Source organism: Rana temporaria, chromosome 1 (assembly GCF_905171775.1).
Source record: "Rana temporaria chromosome 1, aRanTem1.1, whole genome shotgun sequence".
Taxonomy (NCBI): domain Eukaryota; kingdom Metazoa; phylum Chordata; class Amphibia; order Anura; family Ranidae; genus Rana; species Rana temporaria.
In genome coordinates this window covers 77,545,858-77,569,115 of record NC_053489.1, presented here as the reverse complement: position 1 = coordinate 77,569,115, position 23,258 = coordinate 77,545,858, and the positions used below count along the sequence as shown (strand labels likewise).

General features: G+C 43.8%; 1 protein-coding gene across 1 annotated transcript in view; it reads left to right on the top strand.

Moving 5' to 3' along the window:
* The window catches only part of DHX29 (DExH-box helicase 29), an 84,128-nt gene extending 61,190 nt beyond the window's left edge, over positions 1-22,938 (top strand). Inside the window, exons 18-28 of the mRNA XM_040339444.1 lie at positions 309-393; positions 3,659-3,747; positions 3,864-3,992; positions 6,918-6,993; positions 7,131-7,355; positions 7,491-7,627; positions 10,821-10,911; positions 12,363-12,659; positions 17,494-17,625; positions 17,928-18,024; positions 22,668-22,938. Of these exons, the coding sequence (XP_040195378.1) occupies positions 309-393; positions 3,659-3,747; positions 3,864-3,992; positions 6,918-6,993; positions 7,131-7,355; positions 7,491-7,627; positions 10,821-10,911; positions 12,363-12,659; positions 17,494-17,625; positions 17,928-18,024; positions 22,668-22,717 (1,408 nt within the window). The 3' untranslated portion in view covers positions 22,718-22,938. The remainder of the gene's footprint in view (positions 1-308; positions 394-3,658; positions 3,748-3,863; positions 3,993-6,917; positions 6,994-7,130; positions 7,356-7,490; positions 7,628-10,820; positions 10,912-12,362; positions 12,660-17,493; positions 17,626-17,927; positions 18,025-22,667) is intronic.
* The last annotated feature ends 320 nt before the right edge of the window (positions 22,939-23,258 follow it).

Genomic DNA, 23,258 nt, shown 5'->3' with positions numbered 1-23,258 from the left:
AGGTGGCACTAATGAGCAGGCATTGATGAACACTGAAAGGCAGCACTGACTTGCCTCACTGATGGGCACAGATTGGCCTCACTGATGGGCACAGGCTGGCATCACTGCTGGGCACTGTTGGGGCTGCACTGATAATCATGGCACTGATTTTTATTCAAAACAAAGGAAATTCTATTAGTGTATGGTGAACTTTAGCATAAGTGTTAATTCCCTGATGCCATCTCTTCCCTATTATGAAACGTTGTCTAATAAAAGAAAACTTCAGAAAACCGTTACAGAGAGTCACAGTTTGCTGTTGCTTGTTTCAGGTACAAGCTGATTGCCCTTCATTCCATCCTCTCCAGTCAGGATCAGGCTGAAGCCTTTATACTGCCGCCAGCTGGAACCAGAAAGGTGGGGCTGAAAGTAGATGTGTCATGCTTAATTTTTTTCACATAAGATTATTGTAAAAGGGTTTCTAATATATACATTGTCTTGTTGCTAAGCAGGTTATGGTCATTCAATTATATAAAAAGGGTCTCTATCCCCAGGGAATTTTCCTGCTGCTTCAGATCCCTCCATATAGTTGCAAGGAGGAGCCTTAAATTGGGAGTAAACTCCCATCTGTGACTGTTACCTATAGATAAGCCCATAATAAGGGTTACATATAGGTACTATAAATATCTCCTAAACGTGCACCATTTGGGAGATATTTACCTGCCTATAGCGCGCACCGGCGTATAGCGCGCACCCCTAAAGTAGAAGGGAAATTCCTGGGAAAAAAAATGAATTACTTACAGTTTTGGTGTCTTGCCCGGCGTCCATCGGCGGCCTTGTCCGGTCCGCTGTTCATCTGCGGCCCTGGTGGTGTCCTCCCCGCTTCTCCCGCGCTGTTTCTGAGTCGATCCCCGCACTGTGTTTGAACGCCGCCGCCGACATATACCGATCGCAGTACACTCGGCCACGCTCGGCTCCTCTCACATAAAGGCTAGGAGGCGGCACAGGGCGTGACCGCGAGTGGAGCCGAGCCTAGCCGAATGTACCCGAGTGTACTGCGCTCGGTATATGTCGGCGGCAAGGTTCAAACACAGCGCGGGTATTGGCGTATATCGCGCACACACAATTTTTTTCTTATTTTAAGGGGAAAAAGGTGCGCGGTATACGCCGATAAATACGGTACTGTACATGCAGCCAGTGACGTCACCGTCACATGCGCTCTGAAGTAATGGCCATCCGTGTCGTTCCTTCACTGTCCTGTGCCATAAGCGGTGGCTCCAGCGCGCATGCGGGGGAGTGATATCATCATGGCTCCAGACACTCACACGGCTAGAGTACACAGACTCGGAAGGAAGACCGGGTGGAGATGGAAGGCCTCTCAGCAGTAACAGCGTTGCACAGAAGGGCTTTGTGATGCATGGCTTTAACTTGCAGGTTGAAAAAAAAACGCACACACCGCTTTAATCAACTTACAAATTGCAGCAAGACTGTGTCTGCGGTTGATTAAATGATGGGCAGACTGAAAGTGTATTTACACTTTTTCTGCCAAATTGGAATAACACCTACTTTTATTTTTGTTACATGTTCTTATTCATAAAGCATAAAACTGGAATTTCCCCCTGCTATGCAGAGGGGGCTGTTATAAAAAAAAAAAAACATGTTCTACTTACCTGCTCTGTTGCAGTGGATTTGCACAGAGCAGCCCCAATCCTCTTCTTCTCAGGTCCCTCTTCTGTGCTCCTGGCCCCTCCCACCTGTTTAGTGCCCCCACAGCAAGCAGCTTGCTATGGGGGCACCCAAGCCGACTCGCAGCTCCCTGTGACACGGAGCCCCGACCCGGCCCTGCCCCCTTTCTCCCCTGATTGGCTAGCTGACTTTCACAGAATCAGGAGTCAATGGCGCTGTTGCTGTGCCTCAGCCAATCCAGAGGGAGAGTCCCGATGGCTGAGACACTTGTGGATATTGCTAGACAGAGAGGGACCTCGGGTAAGTGTTAGGGGGGCTGCTGCACACAGAAGGCTTTACAACCCCTTTAATCCATTTGGAAACATAAGGTGAAATCTTGATCAGGTTGCCCATTTTTTTTTAGACATTCGTGCAATGTCCCCCCCCCAATCTAATAAATTGGTGACAGTTGCAATCTTTTATGTTGCACAATATTTGGCAGCTGTTTACCAAATGCACTTTTTCAGGAAATAAAATGAATTTTAGTGCAAACAAACACCATACCATAATTTTTGGGCAAATTATGCATCGAGTAAATAGAGGCTAAACATATCTAGACCTAAAATGTGGGTCACTGTGAAATCGCAAAAAATCTTGGTACCCCAAATTCTGTATAGGTGACGCCTTAAAAGTGTTTACAGGTTATCCGTTTAGACTTAGGCATGACTTATGGCCCTGTATTTATTGCTGTCATTCTAACATTGGCCCAGATTCAGGTACATTTGTTCGATATTTGCGGGGGAGCAGGGCAACGATTTTTCCCTGCGCCCCCGCAAATATTTTGCTCTGCCCTCGATTCACGGAGCAGTAGCTCCGTGAACTGCGTGGGCGCGCCGGAAAATTTGCCCGGCGTAAGCGCGCGCAAGTTAAATGATCCCGCCCTGGGGCGGGAATCATTTAAATTAGGCGCGCTCCCGCGCCGAGCGTACAGCGCATGCTCCGTCGGGAAACTTTCCCGACGTGCATTGCGGCAAATGACGTCGCAAGGACGTCATTTGCTTCAAAGTGAACGTGAATGGCGTCCAGCGCCATTCACGAATCACTTACGCAAACGACGTGAAATTCAAATTTCACGTCGCGGGAGCGGCGGCTATACTTTAGCATTGGCTGCCCCTACTATTAGAAGGGGCAGCCTTGCGCTAAAGTTGCCGTACGGAAACTCCGTACCTGGCTTGCGCGGGGCCCGCACAAGTTTGTGAATCAGTTGGTAGTATGCAATTTGCATACTACACGCTGATCACAATGGGAGCGCCCCCTAGCGGCACGCGCAAGAATGCAGCCTAAAATCTGCGAGGCATAAGAGCCTTATGCCGCGCAGATTTTAGGCTGCAGTCGGTGTAACGAGGTTCCTGAATCAGGAGCACTCGTTACACCGGAGCAAGTAAGCAATTGCGCCGTGTAACTTATGGTTACACGGGCGCAATTGCTTCTTGAATCTGGGCCATTGTGTGTGTGTGGCACACTTGCGTTTCCCTATGCTACGTTTGGCATTGGGGGGTATACAGGGGCAACAGGAGTACCTTTTTTAATATTTTTTTTATTTTTTCATTGTAATTTATCTTTCTAACACTTTTTTCTATCTTTGTTTTTTCATTTACCTTTACTGCTATCACAAGGTGGCAAACAACACATTAAAGTGCGCTGTTCTTTTAAATCTGCTATAGATGAAAGGAGTCATAGTAAATTCAGATTTCACCAACAGGTGGCACTATTTAAGGTTCTAATGAAATTTAGGAGATGCTGCAGGGTTGACAAGTTACAACTGATAGGGTCACAGTCACAAATGGATTATTCTTCAGACTGTAAAAAAATCTTCATTCTGATTTGTGTTATTTCTATGGCATGCTTGGTGACGCATGTAAGTTGTGTTATGGGGAAGAAGAATGTATAACATGCACTCAGCAGACCAGAGATTTCCAACAGACGTCACAAACCTCCAAACTCTGCTTGATTACAGATTGTACTGGCAACAAATATTGCTGAGACGGGTATCACAATCCCTGATGTGGTGTTTGTCATCGATGCTGGGAAAACAAAAGAAAACAGGTGATGTCTTTAGACCGGATATGCTTTTTGGTGTAATCCGATTTTTCAACAATATTCAAAGATACATTTTCTATTCATGTCATGGCTGTAATTTTTGCTGTTTTCTTGCCTATCAGGTATCACGAGAGCAGTCAGATGAGCTCCTTAGTGGAGACTTTCATAAGTAAAGCCAGCGCACTGCAGCGGCAGGGGAGAGCTGGCCGTGTCCAGGAAGGATTCTGCTTCCGGCTTTATACCAAGGAGAAGTAAGTGGCTTGTCCAGGACAAACTGTGGTTATGGTGTAGGACAATTGCTCATTGAGGATTTGTGCTGTGCGGCAACCATCTGAAGTGAACGTGTGATGCTCACGTCACGCTATTTTGAGCACTTCTTTTATTTACATGCGGAGCTTTGTAAATACAATTTTTCACAAAAACTTGTATTTGTAATAACGTTGCGCAAATACGGTGTGACATAAAGTATTACAACGACCGCCATTTTATTCTCTAGGGCAGGGGTGTCAAACTGGCGGCCCTCCAGTTGTTGCAAAACTACAAGTCCCATGAGGCATTGCAAGGCTAACAGTTACAAGCATGACTCTCACAGGCAGAGGCATGATGGGACTTGTAGTTTCGGAACAGCTGGAGGGCCGCCAGTTTGACACCCCTGCTCTAGGGTGTCTAGCGTGAAAAAAAATTATATAATGTTTGGAGGTTCCAAGTAATTTTCTAGCAAACAAAATTTTATTTTAACTTGTAAACAACAAGTTTGAAAAATAGGGCCTGATCCTTAAAGCGGAGGTCCACACAAAAATGGAACCTCTGCTTTTTGGAACCCTCCCCCCTCTGGTGTCGCATTTGACACCTTTCAGGGGGGGGATGCAGATACCTGTATAATACAGGTATTTGCACCCACTTCCAGGCATAGACCCCCGCGCCCCCCTTCTGGGCCCGTCCCCCCTGCTGTATTCTGGGAAACATACAGGTCCTAGAAGACAGCAGGGATCAGTGAGGACTCGCGCATGTGCAGTAGGGAACCAGGAAGTGAAGCCGCAACGCTTCACTTCCTGATTCCCTCACCGAGGATGGCGGCGGGGCAGCCGAGAGCCGAGCGATTCATCGGCTTCGGCTGCCGACATCGCGGGTACCCTGGACAGGTGAGCGTCCATTTATTAAAAGTCAGCAGCTGCAGTATGTGTAGCTGCAGTATGTGTAGCTGCTGGCTTTTAATATTTTTTTTTAGGCGGACCTCCGCTTTAAGAGGTTAAAAGAAAGAAGCATGAAAACAAGTCGTATGCAAATATTAACATAGAAGTTATAACAATCATGGGGGAACTTTTAAAAAAAATTGATTATGGGGACTGGAGCTCCGCTTTAATTACTGTGTTGGCAGTTTTCAGGTTTAGTGACCGCTGAGTGTGAACAGAACTCGAGGACATCTCATTAACCACTTAAGCCCCGGGCCTGTTTTTCAGATTCGGTGTTTACGAGACTAAAACATTTTTTTTTTGCTAGAAAATTACTTAAAACCCCCAAACATTATATATATTTTTTTCTAACACCCTAGAGAATAAAATGGCAGTCATTGCAATACTTTTTGTCACACCGTATTTGCGCAGCGGTCTTACAAGCGCACTTTTTTTGGAAAAAAATCACTTTTTTAAATAAAAAAAATAAGACAACAATAAATTTGGCCCAATTCTTTTACATATTGTGAAAGATAATGTTACGCTGAGTAAAATGATACCCAACATGTCACGCTTAAAAATTGCGCCCGCTCGTGGCATGGCGTCAAACTTTTACCCTAAAAATCTCAATAGGCAACGTTTAAAAAATTCTACAGGTTGCATTTTTTGAGTTACAGAGTAGGCCTAGGGCTAGAATTATTGCTCTTGATCGCGGCGATACCTCACTTGTGTGGTTTGAACACCGTTTTCATATGCGGGCGCTACTCGCGTATACGTTTGCTTCTACGCGCGAGCTCGTCGGGACGGGGCGTTTGAAAATTTTTTTTGGGGGGTTTTCGTATTTATTTTTATTTATTTTACAATTTTTAACACTGAAATAAAAAAAAAAAAAATTATCACTTTTATTCCTATTACAAGGAATGTAAACATCCCTTGTAATAGAAAAAAGCATGACAGGTCCTCTTAAATATGAGATCTGGGGTCAAAAAGACCTCACACCTCATATTTAGGCTTAAATGCAAAAAAAAAAAAAAAAATTTGAAACTGTCATTTTTTCAAATGACAAAAAAAAAAAATGTTGCTTTAAGACGCTGGGCGGGACTGACGTTTTGACGTCACTTCCGCCCAGCAGAGCTATGGGGACGGGTGAAGGAGATTTTTCCTTCACTCGCAACCCCACACAGCTGCCGAACGGTCCCGATCTCCTCCGCCGCTACCGACGGCTATGGTAAGCGGCGGAGGGAGCGGGAGAGCGGCGGGAGGGGGGGGGCCCCTCTCCCGCCACCGATAACGGCGATCTCGCGGCGAATCCGCCGCGGAGACCGCCGTTATCGCTGACAGGACCGCCCACTGAAGAGATGAATATCTCGGTTGTGGCAGCAGCTGCTGCCGTTACCGAGATATCCATCTTCAAAGTGATGACGTATAACGACGGTGGGCGGTCGGCAAGTAGTTAAAGTGGAGGTTCCATCAAAAAAACAATTTTGCTTTAAACTGGAGCTTAAAAAAGAAAAAAAAAAGTAAATTATTTTTTTTTACTCATCTGGAAATGCCTGTTGCTATGCGGTCCCACAAAATCTGCCTTTGAAACCACCTAGGATTCTGACATCATCTCCCTCTAATGCTCCTGGGAAAGGTGTGTCATCATTTCCCAGGATGCAGTGCGCTGTCCAATTATCACTCCCCATCCAAGACTTCCAGGAAGTAAGTGCTTGTAGGCTTCACAATGCCCACAAGCAAAATGACAACAATGTAGACATAGTTTTATAAACTATCTTTTTTGAATATCTATGCGGATCGGCGGCGGATTGTAACCGTGACCGGATTTATATTATAAAAACGCAGGATGAAAGGACATACATTTAAAAAATGCTCATTGTGGTTGGAACTCCGCTTTAAAACACCCTTGAATTTGGAACCCTTTTTGTGTATTTCTCCTGGTTTGATCAGCTGTTTGGAGCCGTTTTATGTTTTCATTCTCTTGCTTTTGTATCTTATTTGTAGATTTCACAGTTTCATGGAGTATTCTGTTCCCGAAATATTGCGAGTGCCATTAGAAGAGCTGTGCTTACACATTATGGTGAGATTTGTCTTACATTTCTACATATTATTATCTTATCTAGTAGATGCATCTTGCAGATGTTCACTGTAACTGTATACTATTTGCGTCTCTTGTTTTGTTCATATCTGGTCCTGTTCTGTATTTTGCCCTTACAGAAGTGTGATCTTGGCTCCCCTGAAGAGTTCCTGGCTAAAGCATTAGACCCTCCACAGCTCCAAGTCATCAGTAACGCTATGAACCTGCTGCGGAAGATCGGGGCCTGTGAGCTGACTCAGCCCAATCTCACTCCCCTGGGGCAGCATCTGGCCGCACTGCCCGTTAATGTGAAAATTGGAAAAATGCTCATTTTTGGTGCTATTTTTGGCTGCCTCGATGCTGTGGTAAGTAGGATTGTTTTTGCTCTTTTTATAAACTGTTGCAGGCATACAGATTGGCTCATGTAATAACGACCTTGCCTTAGGAATAAATTCTACTCAAGCTGGTTTTGATTTTGTGATGTGATTGCTCCTTGACAGGCAACTCTGGCCGCTACTATGACTGAAAAGTCTCCATTTGTAACACCTATTGGTAGAAAAGACGAGGCAGACCTGGCAAAATCTTCAATGGCAATTTCAAACTCTGATCACCTGACCATCTTCAGTGCCTACATGGGGTAAGACATAAGAGGAGGGTTTAAAGAACTCACAGATTTTAACCGGTTTTGGGAGGACTTTTTTAGGTGAAAAAATGGAATTCATGTAGAACATATGAATGACCAAAAGCAGGATTTGGGATCCTTAAATTGAAGAAAGCCTTGTGTGTCCCAGAAGTAGTGGGCAGTTATAGCTACCTGCCCTTGTACTTAAAGTGGCAATATAAAGCGCAGACACCTTGTAGTGTCTTTGCTGGTCTTTAACCACTTAAGCCCCGGACCAATATGCTGCCTAAAGACCCAAGGTGTTTTTACAGTTCTGGACTGCATCGCTTTAACAGACAATTGCGCGGTCGTGCGACGTGGCTTCCAAACAAAATTGGCGTCCTTTTTTCCCCACAAATAGAGCTTTCTTTTGGTGGTATTTGATCACATCTGCGGTTTTTAGTTTTTGCGCTATAAACAAGAATAGAGCGACAATTTTGAAAAAAAAAACAATATTTTTTACTTTTTGCTATAATAAATATCCCCCAAAAACAGATATACATTTTTTTTTCCTCAGTTTAGGCCGATACGTATTCTTCTACCTATTTTTGGTAAAAAAAATCGCAATAATCGTTTATCGGTTGGTTTGCGCAACATTTATAGCGTTTACAAAATAGGGGATAGTTTTATTGCATTTTTTTTTTTACTACTAATGGCGGTGATCAGTGATTTTTTTCGTGACTGCGACATTATGGCGGACACTTCGGACAATTTTGACACATTTTTGAGACCATTGTCATTTTCACAGCAAAAAATGCATTTAAATTGCATTGTTTATTGTGAAAATGACAGTTGCAGTTTGGGAACACAGGGGGCGCTGTAACATTTAGGGTTCACCTAGTGTGTGTTTACAACATTAGGGGGGTGTGGCTGTAGGACTGACATCATCGATCGAGTCTCCCTAATAAAAGGGATGACTCGATCGATGCCCCGCCACAGTGAAGCACGGGGAAGCCGTGTTTACATACAGCTCTCCCCGTTATTCAGCTCCGGGGAGCGATCGCGACGGGGCGGCTATAAACGAATAGCCGCGCCGTCGTCCCGGATCGCTCCCTGAGGCTTACCGACCGCCGCATGTACCGGGGGGTCCCGATCGGACCCCCGACCCACGTCAAGCAGAGCACGTACAGGTACATACATGTGCCTGTCCGTGCCATTCTGCTGACGTATATGTACATGAGGAGGTCGGCAAGTGGTTAACCACTTCAGCCCCAGAAGGATTTGCCCCCTTAATGACCAGGCCATTTTTTTGCGATACGGCACTGTGTCACTTTAACTGACAATTGCGCGGTCGTGCAATGTTGTACCCAAACAAAATGTATGCCTTTTTTCCCCACAAATAGAGCTTTCTTTTGGTGGTATTTGATCACCTCTGCGGTTTTTATTTTTTGTGCTATAAACAAAAAAAGAGCGACAATTTTGAAAAAAAAAACCACAATATTTTGTACTTTTTGCTATAATAAATATCCCCACAAAAAAACGAAAATAAAATAATTCTTCATTAGTTTAGGCCGATATGTATTTTTTTTTAAAAAACGCATTAAGCGTATATTGATTGGTTTGCACAAGTTATAGCGCCTACAAAATAGGGGATAGATTTTTGGCATTTTTATTATTATTTTTCTTAGGGTAATACCAATACTAGTATTGGTATCGGGACCGATACCGAGCATTTGTGCGAGTACTTGTACTTGCACAAATGCTCCCGTTGCCAGATCCGATACCTGGAACCGGAAGTCGGCGGATGGAGAGGGCGGAGCGGAGATCGGTCTGGCAGCAGTGGATCATGGGGGTAAGCTGGCCGGGGCAGGAGTGCAGGGCGCCGCCGCATATTCCTTCCAAAACGGTGACTGGAGAAGTCGCATTCGGTACAGGAAGTGACGTTCCGTGTCTCCGTCAGAAAGATAAACATTACAACGCCAGCAGCGGACATCTTGTTACACCCAGCTCATATTGTTCGGGCTGGGTGTAACAAGATGTCCGGTGCTGGCTTACTGCAGCCCAGTGCAAGGTGTACCAATATGGGCGTTGCAGTATACTTACTAGAAGTTAAATGACATGAATAATGAGAGGAAAGGAAGGATTTTACAATGCTATATGCCATATAGCATTGCAAAATCCTTCCTCTCCTCTCATCATTCTTGTTATTTATTATGCAATTGCCAATCAGTGCTGCATTTCAGTGCCTGCCCATAAGTGACATCAGTTTCATCTATCAGTGCCACCTTTCAGTGCCCATAAGTGCTACTTTTCAGTGCCCATAAGTGCCATCCATCTGTCAGTGCCAATCTATCAGTGCCTGTCGGAGCCATCTGTCAGTGCCACCTATCAGTGCCAATTGGTCAAATTGTCACATGACATAAAAAAAAAAAAAGTATCGGTATCGGCGAGTACTTGAAAAAAAAGTATCGGTATTTGTACTCAGTCCTAAAAAAAGTGGTGTCGGGACAGCCCTAATTTTTGTTTTTACTAGTAATGGCAGCGAATCTGCGTTTTTTTTAATATCAGGACTACAACATTGCGGCGGACAGATCAGACACATTTGACACTTTTCTAGGACCATTGACATTTATACAGGGATCAGAGCTTAAAATAGCCACTGATTACTGTATAAATGTCACTGGCAGGGAAGGGTTTAATACTAGGGGGGCAATCGAGGGGTTAACTGTGTTCCCTAGGTGTGTTCTAACTGTGGGGGGGTGGGACTGACTGGGGGAGAAGAACGATTGGTGTTCCTATATACTAGGAACACATGATCTGTCTCCACTCCCCTGACAGGACATGGATCTGTGTGTTTACACACACAGATCCACGTTCCTGCTCTGTCACGAGCGATTGTGGGTACCTGGCGGACATCGCGCCCGCCGGACATGCCTATTGGCTCCAGGGACATGTGGTGCGCACGCGCTTGCTAGATCGTCTTAAATAAGCGATCTATACCTACAGCGATGGCTGGTCGGCTAGTGGTTAAATTGCATTTATTGCCCCTGTGGAACCCCATGGATTTGAGTACCAGGCTGTACACAGGGCCTTCATGTCTGCAGTTTTGGCTTAAGCCATGTTTCTTAGCCCTGGTCCTTAGGGACAACTCACAGTGCATGAATTGCCCAAGAGAACAGGAATTGCCATTTATATAGACCATTAGATTCAGGCTCTTTTCTCTCTGCAGGTGGAAGAAGATCCGAGCAGAAGAATACGGCTCAGAGATGAATTACTGTAGGAAGAACTTCCTGAACAGAAAGGCTCTTCTAACTATAGAGGTACTGCCACAGAATGGCATTCTCCAGAAGTATATATTTTTTCATTTAAAGCCCAACGGGGGGACACCACTGCATGGATACATTTAAAAACAAGCAGGAGAGGTTCCGCCTCAGGCGTCATACTAGGAGGTGCAGTCTGGGGCTTTTGTATTGTCTTTTACACCGTGCAGGACCAAGCTGTCAAATTGACAGTTTAGTCCTGTATATTACATAGCTAGGCTGCCACTGACAGCCACCCACACTGCCTTCTGTACAGTTCCTGGACTCCCCTTTCCTTTTTATTAGAAAAAAAGTGAAAATTCCTTTTAAATTCCCCAGGGGACCCAGCGCACATTGCACCCATTCTTGTTCTGCTTTAGAAATCAAAATTTATTTGTCAGTGCTGATTGGCTCACTGACTTTGACAAGCAGCAGGAGCCAATGGCGCTTCGCTGCTGTCTCAGCCAATGAAGAGGGGAGTCCCAGAATGCCAAGACTCTTGTGCAACATTACTGGATCGAGATGGGTCTCGGGTAAGTATGAGGGAGGCTGCTGCACACAGAAGGGGCCAGATTCTCATCCAGCGGCGTAACGTATCCGATTTACGTTACGCCGCCGCAACTTAGACGGGCAAGTGCTGTATTCTCAAAGCACTTGCTCCGTAAGTTGTGGCGGCGTAGCGTAAATCGGCCGGCGTAAGCCCGCCTAATTCAAATTTGGATCAGGGGGGGGGGGGCGTGTTTTATGTAAATGTACTGTGACCCGACATGATTGACGTTTTTCCCGAACGGCGCATGCGCCGTCCGTGGAATTTCCCAGTGTGCATTGCTCCAAAGTACGCCGCAAGGACGTCATTGGTTTCGTCGTGAACGTAAATGACGTCCAGCCCCATTCACGGACGACTTACGCAAACGACGTAACTTTTTCAAATTTCGACGCAGGAACGACGGCCATACTTAACATTGTTACGCCGCATTTATGCCACCATATAGCAGGGGTAACTATACGCCGGGAAAAGCCTAACGTAAACAGCGTAACTTTACTGCGTCGGCCGGGCGTACGTTCGGGAATTTGCGTATCTACCTAATTTGCATGCTCTACGCGGAATTCGACGGAAGCGCCACCTAGCGGCCAGCGTAAAAATGCAGTTACGATCCGACGGCGTAAGAGACTTACGCCTGTCGGATCTAACAGATATCTATGCGTAACTGATTCTAAGAATCAGGCACGTAGATACGACGGCGCAACGCAGAGATACGACGGCGTATCTGGAGATACGCTGTTGTATCTCTTCTGAGAATCTGGGCCAATGTTTTTTATTTTTAGAATGCATTAAGATGACAAAAACCTTCTGCCTTTACAACCACTTTAAAGCCCAGGGCCTCAGTGGAGGATTGCTCAGAGACTTCTTGACTTGGATAGATCTTGTTCTCATTATGGTAACCTGATATATTTATTTATTTATTTATTAGGATGTAAAGCAGGAATTGATTAGACTGGTGAGAGCAGCAGGATTTGATCGTCCTGGATTTGTATCTCACAGAAGTGGGGACAGACGAGCACTCTCTTCAGAGGAGACATCCCTCATTAAAGCTGTGCTCACCGCTGGACTGTATGATAATGTTGGCAAAATCCTCTTTACAAAGTCTGTGGATCTGTCAGAAAAGCTGGCCTGCATGGTGGAAACGGCACAAGGAAAAGCACAAGTACACCCATCGTCTGTGAACAGGGACTTACAGACCTACGGCTGGCTGCTTTACCAGGAGAAGGTGAGACCTGTTTAATTTGGCCACATGTATAAATTGTCATTTTACCCTTATGCCGCATACACACCATCACTTTATGTGATGAAAAAAAAAGACATTTTCTGTGAAGTAAAAAATAAAGTTTTTGAAACTTAAATTTTCAAAGACGAAGTTGCCTACACACCATCGTTTTTTCACAATGCTCTAGCAAAGCGAGGTTAAGTTCACCACGTTTTTCCATTGAAGCTCGCTTCATAACTAGCTTCTGGGCATGCGCGGGTGTAAAAACGTCATTTTAAACAACGTTTTTTGCTACACACGGTCAATTTCTGTGAAGTAAAAGACGAGGTTTTGAAAAACGACACATAAAATTGAAGCATGCTTCAATTTTTTTTTGTCGTTTTTCACAAGACATAAAACAATGTTTTCCCCCACACACGGTCATTTAAAGTGACGTTTTTAAAAACGTTGTTTTTTTTCATCACATAAAGTGATGGTGTGTACGCGGCATTAGTAGTGAGAATTACAGGTCGTGGGAGTTTTCAAGAAAGGGTTTGTGATGTCAGGAGTCTGAAACAGTCCAACAACAATGCTTGATTTTTAATGTATACTGATGATCATCATATCTTCATCATGACAGTTGTAAAGGAGTATGTTGCAAATCAAAAGAAAAAAAAATGGACAGAAACTACAATGTTGCACATAGCACCCAATGGGATATGATCTTTTATTTTCTTGTAAATGGTGTATCTTATAGGACGGGGATAAGCAATTAGCGGACCTCCAGCTGTTGCCAAACTACAAGTCCCATCATGCCTCTGCCTCTGGGTGTCATGCTTGATGCTGTCAGAGTCTCGCTATGCCTCATGGGACTTGTAGTTTGGCAACATCTGGAGGTCCGCTAATTGCTTATCCCTGTTATAGGAGGTAAGTTCTTATATACTGTTAGGTCAATATATATATTTGAACACCAGCACAATTTTCATACTTTTGGCTCTGTATGCCACCAGAATAAAATGAAAACGAAACAATCCAAATAACTTTGAAGTGCAGACTTTCATCTTTAATTCAAGGGGTTGAACATAAATATAAAGTACACATTTTAGGAACCATTTTTATACACAGTCCATTTTCAGGGGCTCAGATGTAATTGGACAAATTAATAAATCATAAATAAAATGTTTATAGTTAATATTTTGTTTTTAGAATCCTTTACTGGCAATGACTGCCTGAGTCTGGAACCCATGGACATTACCAAAGACTGGGGTTCCTCCTCTCTGATGCTTTGCCAGGCTCTATCTGCAGCTGTCATCAGTTGTTATTTGTTTGTGGGTCTTTCTGCCTTCATAAAGTGAAATACATGCTCAATTGGGTTGAGAACAGGTGATTGACTTGGCCATTGCAGAATATTCCACTTATTTTCCTTTAAAAGCTCCTGGGTTGCTTTTGCAGTGTTTTGGATCATTGTCCATCTGTACAGTGAACCGCTGTCAAATCAACTTTGCTGCATTTGGCTGAATCTGGGCTGATAGTATATCTCTAAATACTGAATTCATCCGCTGCTTCTGTCCTTTGTCACATCATCAATAAACACCAATGACCCAGTGCCACAGGAAGCCATGCATGCCCATGCAATCACTCTACCTCCACCATGTTTTACAGATGACGTTGTGTGCTTTGGATCATGAGCTGTTCCAAGCCTTCTCCACACTTTTTTCTTCCCGTCATTCTGGTACAGATTAATTTTAGTTTCATCCGTCTAATGAATGCTTTCCCAGAACTGGTCTGCCTTTTTTAGATGGGAATTTTAAGTGCAGCTCTAATCCTGCGCAAACTGCTGGTGCTATCTAAATTCTGTATAATAATATAACACTGTGTGTGTATAGATTAGAAAATTGTACAAATATTCAAACAGTAAGTATAACACATTGACTGTGCAAAATAAAATAAAGTGCTCGGTGCCAACAGTAATAAATGAATATTAATGCAATTCGTACATTGAAATCACTAAAAAGTAGGGCTGTTACTGATCAAAATTTTTCTGTTCGATTAATAGTTTTTTTTTTTAATCGATTAATCGACTAATTTAGAATAATTATAACGCACATACAGATCCAACTACTTTTAGCTGATCTCCTTGCAGGTTGATTCCCAGTGCAGCTTCCAACCACTGGAAAAATGGATAGCAGGATACAAAAAACACGCAAAGGCAGCGCTCGATAGGAATAGCATTAAAACTTTTATAGTCTTCAAGTAGGTAACCAAATAAATATTGCACTGGAGATAAAATCCATGTAGCTACATAAACTGTAAAAATGGTGCAAGTAATACCAAATGGTACCAAAAGCATCATAAAAACATGTAGCTAAGTATGATACTGGTAAAAAAATGAGTACAACGATACCACTGCTGAATCCAGATGAGGAGAGGTTAACATCAGTCCGTCGGCATGTAGATGTCCCATGAAGGGAACTATCACAACTCCCAGTGGATGGCTGTAGAATCCCAGGTTGATAGAGGGAAGTGATAGAGGGAAGTGTAACAGCCCTTGCGTGTGGCAGATAGTGAGGTCCCGCCGGCATGCAGATATGAAGGCACAGCAAAGGAGCCCTTCAGATGGACACGGCAAGCCCCGCCGGTGTCCGTGACGTTACTGGATCTCCGACGGAACTTCCTGAAGGCCCAGAAGCCGGCGGAGAGGTGAGTACCAATCAAAATAATTTTAATTGATCAAAAAGATTTTGATCGATCAAAAAAATTAAAGATTAATCGATTAATTAAAAGTTAATTTGCACAGCCCTACTAAAAAGTACATATACCATGTTTCCCCGAAAGTTAGACCGGGTCTTATATTAATTTTGTCCACAAAAAACACACTAGGGCTTACTTTCGGGGTAGGGCTTATTTATTTACAGAATGTACAAATTTTACAAAGATTCTGTGTCCCCCTGTCAACCCCCCCCCCCCCCAACTGTCAGGTCAGGAGTCATTATGGTATTTTGAAAAAAACATCTTGGCACTGTATAAGGTGCACTACCATAGAAAATACCTTTTAACCTAGGGTATACAGCTCCCTGATGTACCGGTATTCACCTGCTCTTCTTTCGTCATCCGGGAGAAGAGAGTGAGAGAGAAGAGATCCCGCTGATGTCAGCGCGCTCCACACACTGAGGAGGAATGGGCTGAAGACGTCAGGCGGGAGGAAAGAAGGAGAGAGAAGAGCCGAGGTCACCTGTCATCGGCTCGCTCCGTGCAGTAAGAAGGGACGGGCTGAAGATGTCAGGGGGGAGGAGAGGAGGAACGAGAAGAGCCGGCCCGCTGCTTACAGTAAAGAGGGATGGGATGCAGACGAGGCGAGAAGAGGACGGATCAGCAGTAAAGTCGCGTAAAGTCTTCTCTAGATTGTAGACTTTGACAATGATACACCCACCCCCTGGAGAGTGTCCTTCACATGTCTGGATGTTGTGAATGGGTTTTTCTTTACTATAGAGAGGATCCTGCGATCATCCACCACTGTTGTCTTCCATAGACGTCCAGGCCTTTTTATGCTACTGAACGCACCAGTGCGTTCTTCTTTCCTCAGAATGTACCAAACTAATGATTTGGCGACTCCTAATGTTGCTGCTATCTCTCTGATAGATTTAAAAAAAAAATGCAGACTTGCATGGACAACTCATTTGAATGCATGAAGTTCAATAGATTCCAAATGCAAATACCACACTTGGAATCAACTCCAGACCTTTTACCTGCTTAATTGATGAAGAAATAACAAAGGAGTAGCCTACACCTGGCCATGAAACAACTTTTGATCCAATTGTTCAATTACCGCACTTTTGGTGTTTTGAAAAAGAAGGGATGGCTATTGTTAAGAGCTGTAATTCCTAAACCCTTCCTCTGATTTGGATGTACATACCCTCAAATTAAACCTGAGAGTGTGCACTTTCGATTATATCGATTATATAACTATAGCATGAATATGTTTTGGTAAATGCCTAAATAAAAAAACGAAAACTGTGCCTGTGTCCAAATATATATGGACCTAATTGTACAAGCAGGTATGCTTTATCACCAGCATTGAGTCTATAGATGAATGGTAAAGTGAAATCTCTTAATTCCCTACCTCCCAAATCGATTTCCCTCCCCCCTTGTGCCCACCCTCCACTGGTTTTATATTTTGTTTTTTGTTTTAATACATACTTTTTCCAAAGTCTTTAGCTTGGTTATATGACATTGCAGGGTCCTCTTCATCCTCGCCTCTTCTCCAGGCTGGGGGGGCCACACTGATGAATAGAGTGATGCTGACATTTGACGTTAGTGCCGCTCTCTCTACCAGTATAATGTAAATGAAGGGTGCCTTAGTGATGCCCTGCACAAAGCCCTGCACTTAAAGCAGCGGTCCCCAACCTTTTTGGCACCAAGGAACGGCGTTGTGGAATAAAACACCTGGGTTCAGGTAACAAAAGGGGAGCATTAAGGTGAAATACCCTGAGACTTTACAATTCCTTTTAAATACGATTTTTTTACATCACGGTATTATGAGCTGTGGGATTTGTAATCATCCATAATAAAATCACAAAGTAGGTTTCATTAGTGTATCTTAAAATACAGGATTCCTGACATGGTGTTTTTACAGATCAATGCTTTTTATAATGAATATCAGCAGGCCTCAGTTTGTCTTTTAGCATATATTTTTGTTAATGTACCGGATCAATCCGCTTGTTTTTTGTCTCTCTATCATCTGGGTATGTGTGAGAGATTCTTGGAGCACTATCACCACTATATTCATATGTAAGTAGGAAATGCAGGACAACCATATATTATAATAGAAATTATACTAACATCACTGTCCCTTCTGCAGATTAAATACTCCAAGATCTTCCTCAGAGAAACAACACTGGTGTCTCCCTTCCCGATCCTCTTGTTTGGTGGTGATATCGCTGTACAACATCGGGAACGTCTTCTGACCGTAGATGATTGGATTCATTTCCAGGTACAGATTTGGAAAATGCCAAGGTGTAAAGAGTGGATAAATGGCAATAATAATACTGCCGTGTCATCTTTTACACCCACTTTTCATTGACTTTCTGGCCCAACCCACTTCAACCACTTATTACTGGTATGGCAACCATTATTGTACACATAGGAGTTCATATGTATGGTGAAGCTCATGGTATACTCAAGAGAGGTGTCTGTCTGGTGATTGTGGGCTTTCTTCTCCAGGAGTAGAAGTGCCTATAGATACACGTTAATCTGCATTCTTCTACTTAGACTTGTTCTGTATTCTTTCTCCAGGCTCCTGTAAAGATTGCAGTAATTTTTAAGGAATTGCGGGGTTTAATCGAATCTGTTTTGAAGAAAAAGCTGCAGAACCCCAAAATGTCTCTTGAAGGTAGGTGATCTTTTCCTAGCTACTACCAACGCAGTCATATCTAGAAAGGAAGCTTAAAGAAATACTGAGATGCTAACCATAACGGCAGTGGTCTAGCTATCATTCTATCATTCTTTTAGTGCAGGTCAAATACAAACATTAAGGGGTTCTCTAGTACAGGGCTCAAAATTTCAAGTCCTGAGCTACTAGCCAGGCCCTCAAGGGTTACTTGCCACCAGTTGTCCCACCAAGCCCACCCCGCCCCTAATTTCGCCCCTAAACACGCCTTCATAAATTATCGCATGAAATTACACTTAAATGTTTTATGCAGAATTAAGTTATAAAAATAAATATTAACAACAACTGTATCCGTGCCCACCAATGCAGGCTGCCCATGCCCACCAAAGCAGGCTGCCTATGCCCACCAAAGCAGGCTGCCTATGCCCACCAATGCAGCCTTGTGTCCACCACATGCAGCCCGTGTCCACCACATGCAGCCCGTGTCCACCACATGCAGCCCGTGTCCACCACATGCAGCCCGTGTCCACCACATGCAGCCCGTGTTTACCAAGTGCAGCCCGTGTCCACCAGTCAGCCTGTGTTTACCAAATGCAGCCTGTGTCCACTATGCAGCCTACCTGTGCAGGGGAGGAGAGGAACAGGTGAGCCGCCCAGGTGATCAGAGCGCAGCGGCGGGAACACAGTGAGAACAGTTTCCATTTTAATTGTCGTGTTCCCGCTGCTCAACGTCATATTCAGCCCCGCCCCTTGGCCTGGGAACTTTGATTGACAGATCACCCGTCACCAGGATTGGACGGGTGATCTGTCTATCAAAGTCCTGGGACCAGGGGGCGGGGCTGGATCTGACTGCAAGCGGCAGGGAACACACTGTGCTCTAAACATCCGGACGGCTCTCTCTCTCTTCCCCCTCCGTGGTCACTGGGAGAAGCACTCCCATTACACACAGGCTGCCGCCGGTGCTCACCCCCCCCCCCCCCCCCCCCACCCCCGGCTCCCAGGCAGCCCTTCCTCGTCAGCCCTCAAAATCCACTCGCAAAATGCGAGCAGGCGAGTGGATTTTTTGAGGGATGCTCTAGTATATCAAATTTAATTTTAATAATTAACAGAGAGACACCACATCCAGTAAGATAAAGTGTTTAATGGTATATAGTGGCTATATCAGATTTTCTGCATGTTGTTGACTAAGCACAATAAAGCAAAGTGGTGGTCTCTTTAAAGCTGAACTCCAGGGATGAAAAACATTTACCCTTGCAGTGGGTCCCCACTTCAAGGCTTAACTGATCCTTTTTGCCTAAGGTATGATGTATGGGGTGATATAATTACCTTATTCCTTACTCGCCTGGTAGACCGTGCTTTCCAAGCTATCCAACACTCTGGAATGTGAGTGGTCCCTTTGCGCCTCCCCATACAATGCAGGACTACCTGCATGGAGAGGATAATGTCAGAGAGCAATGACCAGTCAGGCAGCGAAGGCAAGAATCTTTGGAGGACTGGTCACACAAAGAGGTGGAAGCCTGCAGGAGCGAGGAATAAGGGAAGCAATGTATCCATTACCCCACAAGCAAAACAAGCAGTTAACCTTGTGGGGGGAGGGGGGGGTACTGCAAGGGTAAATGGTTTAGTCACCAGATTTTCAACTTTGACAGGCAAGTGCAGTATTCTCAAACCAAAGTTGCGGCGGCGTAGCATAAATAGGCCGGCGTAAGCCCGCCTAATTCAAATGTGGAAGATGTGGGCGTGTGTTATGTAAATTTAATGTGACCCCGCGTAAATGACGCTTTTTACGAACGGCGCATGCGCTGTCCGTGAAAGTATCCCAGTGCGCATGCTCCAAATTAACCCGCAAGAAGCCAATGCTTTCGACGTGAACGTAAATGATGCACAGCCCTATTCGCGAACGACTTACGCAAACAACGTAAAACATGAAAAATTAGATGCTGTTCCGACGTCCATACTTAACATTGGTACGCCTCATATAGCAGGGGTAACTTTACGCCGGGAAAAGCCTAATGTAAACGGCGTATCTGTAATGCGACGGATGGGCGTACGTTTCTGAATTGGCGTATCTAGCTGATTTACATATTTCTAGGCGTAAATCAGCGTACACGCCCCTAGCGGCCAGCGTAAATATGCAGTTAAGATACGACGGCGTAAGAGACTTACGCTGGTCGTATCTTAGTGAGATTTTGGCGTATCTGATTCTTTGAATCAGGCGCCAAGATACGACGGCTCAGACTCGGAGATACGACGGCGTATCTGGAGATACGCCGTCGTATCTCCTACGAGAATCTGGGCCCAGGTGTTCAAGGAGCTTGGGGTAAAAGGGAGCAAACAGATGGGTCATAGATTGTTAAGATTGCTGGAATCCATTACGACTTTTTAAGTATGGGGGTGACTAGTGCATGTTTTAAAGAGTTGGGGAAGATGCCAGGAGGAGAAATTTAAAGATGTGTAGGATAGAGGCAGAGATGGTGACTAGTTTTTGAGTGTTATTAGGGGCCAGGTGGTTAGGTGGGCCTTAGAATTATTTTGTAGGAACCTTGTCTATAGCAATGATTTTGAATGAGGGAAGTATTGAGTATACCTGTGGACATGGAGTATTAAGTGTAAGAGATGTCTGTACAGTGGAGATCTGATTATGAATGGTAACAATCTTATATTTGTGTTAAGCGATCTCCTAGGAAGTGAGTTAGTGGGTGGAGGATGAAGTAGAGAGTTGAAGGTAGAGAAGAGTTGATGGGGACTGGATGAGGTGGTATTCATAAGAGTGAAAAAATAGGTCTGCTTGGCAACCTGGAGGCAGAAATTGTAGTTTTGGAGGGCAGATTTATATTGATTAGTCTTTATGAGATTTAGTCTAACACCACATACACTCAAGAGCGCGGCTACACTTTTTTACACTTCTAGTGCCGTCTGTTTACCCAGGTTGTTGTGGTTGGGCCTGATTCTTTGTGTAGTGTTGGGGAAATTGTGTCCAGGGAGGATGACAGTGGGCTGTTGTAGACATAAGTGGCTCAGTTGGCACATGACAGGAATGATATTTTGTCATAGAGGTGGTCAGTAGCAGAAAGGAGAAGAGTTAAAGTGGTGAAGGTTTCTATGGGTGACTGTTAGGTGTTTGACAGGAAGAGAGTAAAACTACTAAGGTGGCGATCAGAGAGAGGAAAAGGATTGTTGGAGAGGTTGGAGGAGTTAGGCAGAAAAACACCTCACTGATCATGATGTTTCCTCTCTCAAACCAGCAAAAAATCACTAATCTTACATAAACAAGTGGTTTGAACAAACAAAAAACACTCATTCACAACTGCACCAAAGAAAAATTAGGCAAAAAAAGCCTTAAGAAATGAAACAGTGAAAAAAAAAAAAAAAGCTACTTGTAAATGAAATCTGATGAACCTAATAGCTTAAATACTGAAAGTGAACAGCAGCGCTAGAATATGAAAATACATAGCAAACATTTTAAACATCAATAAGTGTTAAAGTGTTTAAACTCTAAAACCAACACAACAAACCCCAAAAAATGGTGTACGAAATAATAGAATAAACTGGACATCCTTAACCACTTAAGGACCGCCTCCTGCACATTTACGTCGGCAGAATGCCACGGCTGGGCACATGCACGTACAGGTACGCCCTGTGCTAGTACCCAGCCGTGGGTCACGGGCCCGTGACCCGGTCCGAAGCTCCGGGACCCGCGGACCCGATCGCCACTGGAGTCCCGCGATCGGTCCCCGGAGCTGAAGAACGGGGAGAGCTGTGTGTAAACACGGCTTCCCCGTTCTTCACTGTGGCGGCGTCATCTGTCGTGTGATGCCTTTTATAGGGATACACAATCGATGACGTTGCACCTACAGCCACACCCCCTACAGTTAGAAACACATATTAGGTCATACATAACCCCTTCAGCGCCCCCTTGTGGTTAACTCCCAAACTGCAATTGTCATTTTCACAGTAAACAATGCATTTTTAATCCATTTTTTGCTGTGAAAATGACAATGGTCCCAAAAATGTGTCAAAATTGTCCGAAGTGTCCGCCATAATGTCGCAGTCACAAAAAAAAATCGCTGATCGCCGCCATTAGTAGTAAAAAAACAAAAAATTAATAAAAATGCAATAAAACTATTCCCTATTTTGTAAACGCTATAAATTTTGCGCGAACCAACCGATAAACGCTTATTGCGATTTTTTTTTTTTTTCACCAATAATAGGTAGAAGAATACGTATCGGCCTAAACTGTGGGAGGATATTTATTATAGTAAAAAGTAAAAAATATAGCATTTTTTTCAAAATTGTCGCTATATTTTTGTTTATAGCGCAAAAAATTAAAAACGCAGAGGTGATCAAATACCACCAAAAGAAAGCTCTATTTGTGGGGAAAAAAAGACGCCAATTTTGTTTGGGAGCCACGTCGCACGACCGCGCAATTGTCTGTTAAAGCGATGCAGTGCCGAATCGCAAAACCTGGTCGGGTCCTTTAGCTGCATTTTGGTCCGGGTCTTAAGTGGTTAAAGCTAGTGCATAATTGAATCTATTGTTTTACTGCTTCATTTGGTTAACACGTAGTACAATGGATCTCATATTAATGACGTGTTAGTAAAGTAGTCTATGTATGTATGTAATAAATATTTGTTCTGCTTCTACAGATGACAAGATTTTGGATATCATCAAAGAACTGATTAATACAGAAAAATAAAGGCAGCATTCCAATCCCAAGGATTGTTCTACATGGATATAATAGGCCAGCCAGTGACACAGCCATATAAATACTGTGGTATTTCAGCACTACTGTATATGATCGGTTTCTCTAATCTTTTTCAATGTTGCATGCAGCGTTGATGAGAATCTTTTGTTTTATGCATTGAAGAATTAAAGACATTTATTTCATTTAAAATAAAATATTGTGACATAATCATGTCTCCGGTGTGTATGGTAAATTGTAAATCGTTCAACTATTCAAGAGCATCTGTAGCCCACAAGTAAAATCAGTCATTAAAGTGCATCTACAGCTTTTAGTTATCCTGGAGCGAGAAATGGATAAAAAACCCAGCCAGGTTTCTTTGCTCTGTTTCTTTTTGAGGAATATTTCCTTTACTTCCTCTCCTGGAGTCACAACATGAAACACAACATAATCACTCCAAATTGAAGGTATACAGTTGCCACAAAAAGTATGTGAACCCTTTTGGAATGATATGGATTTCTGCGCAAATTGGTCATAAAATGTGATCTGATCTTCA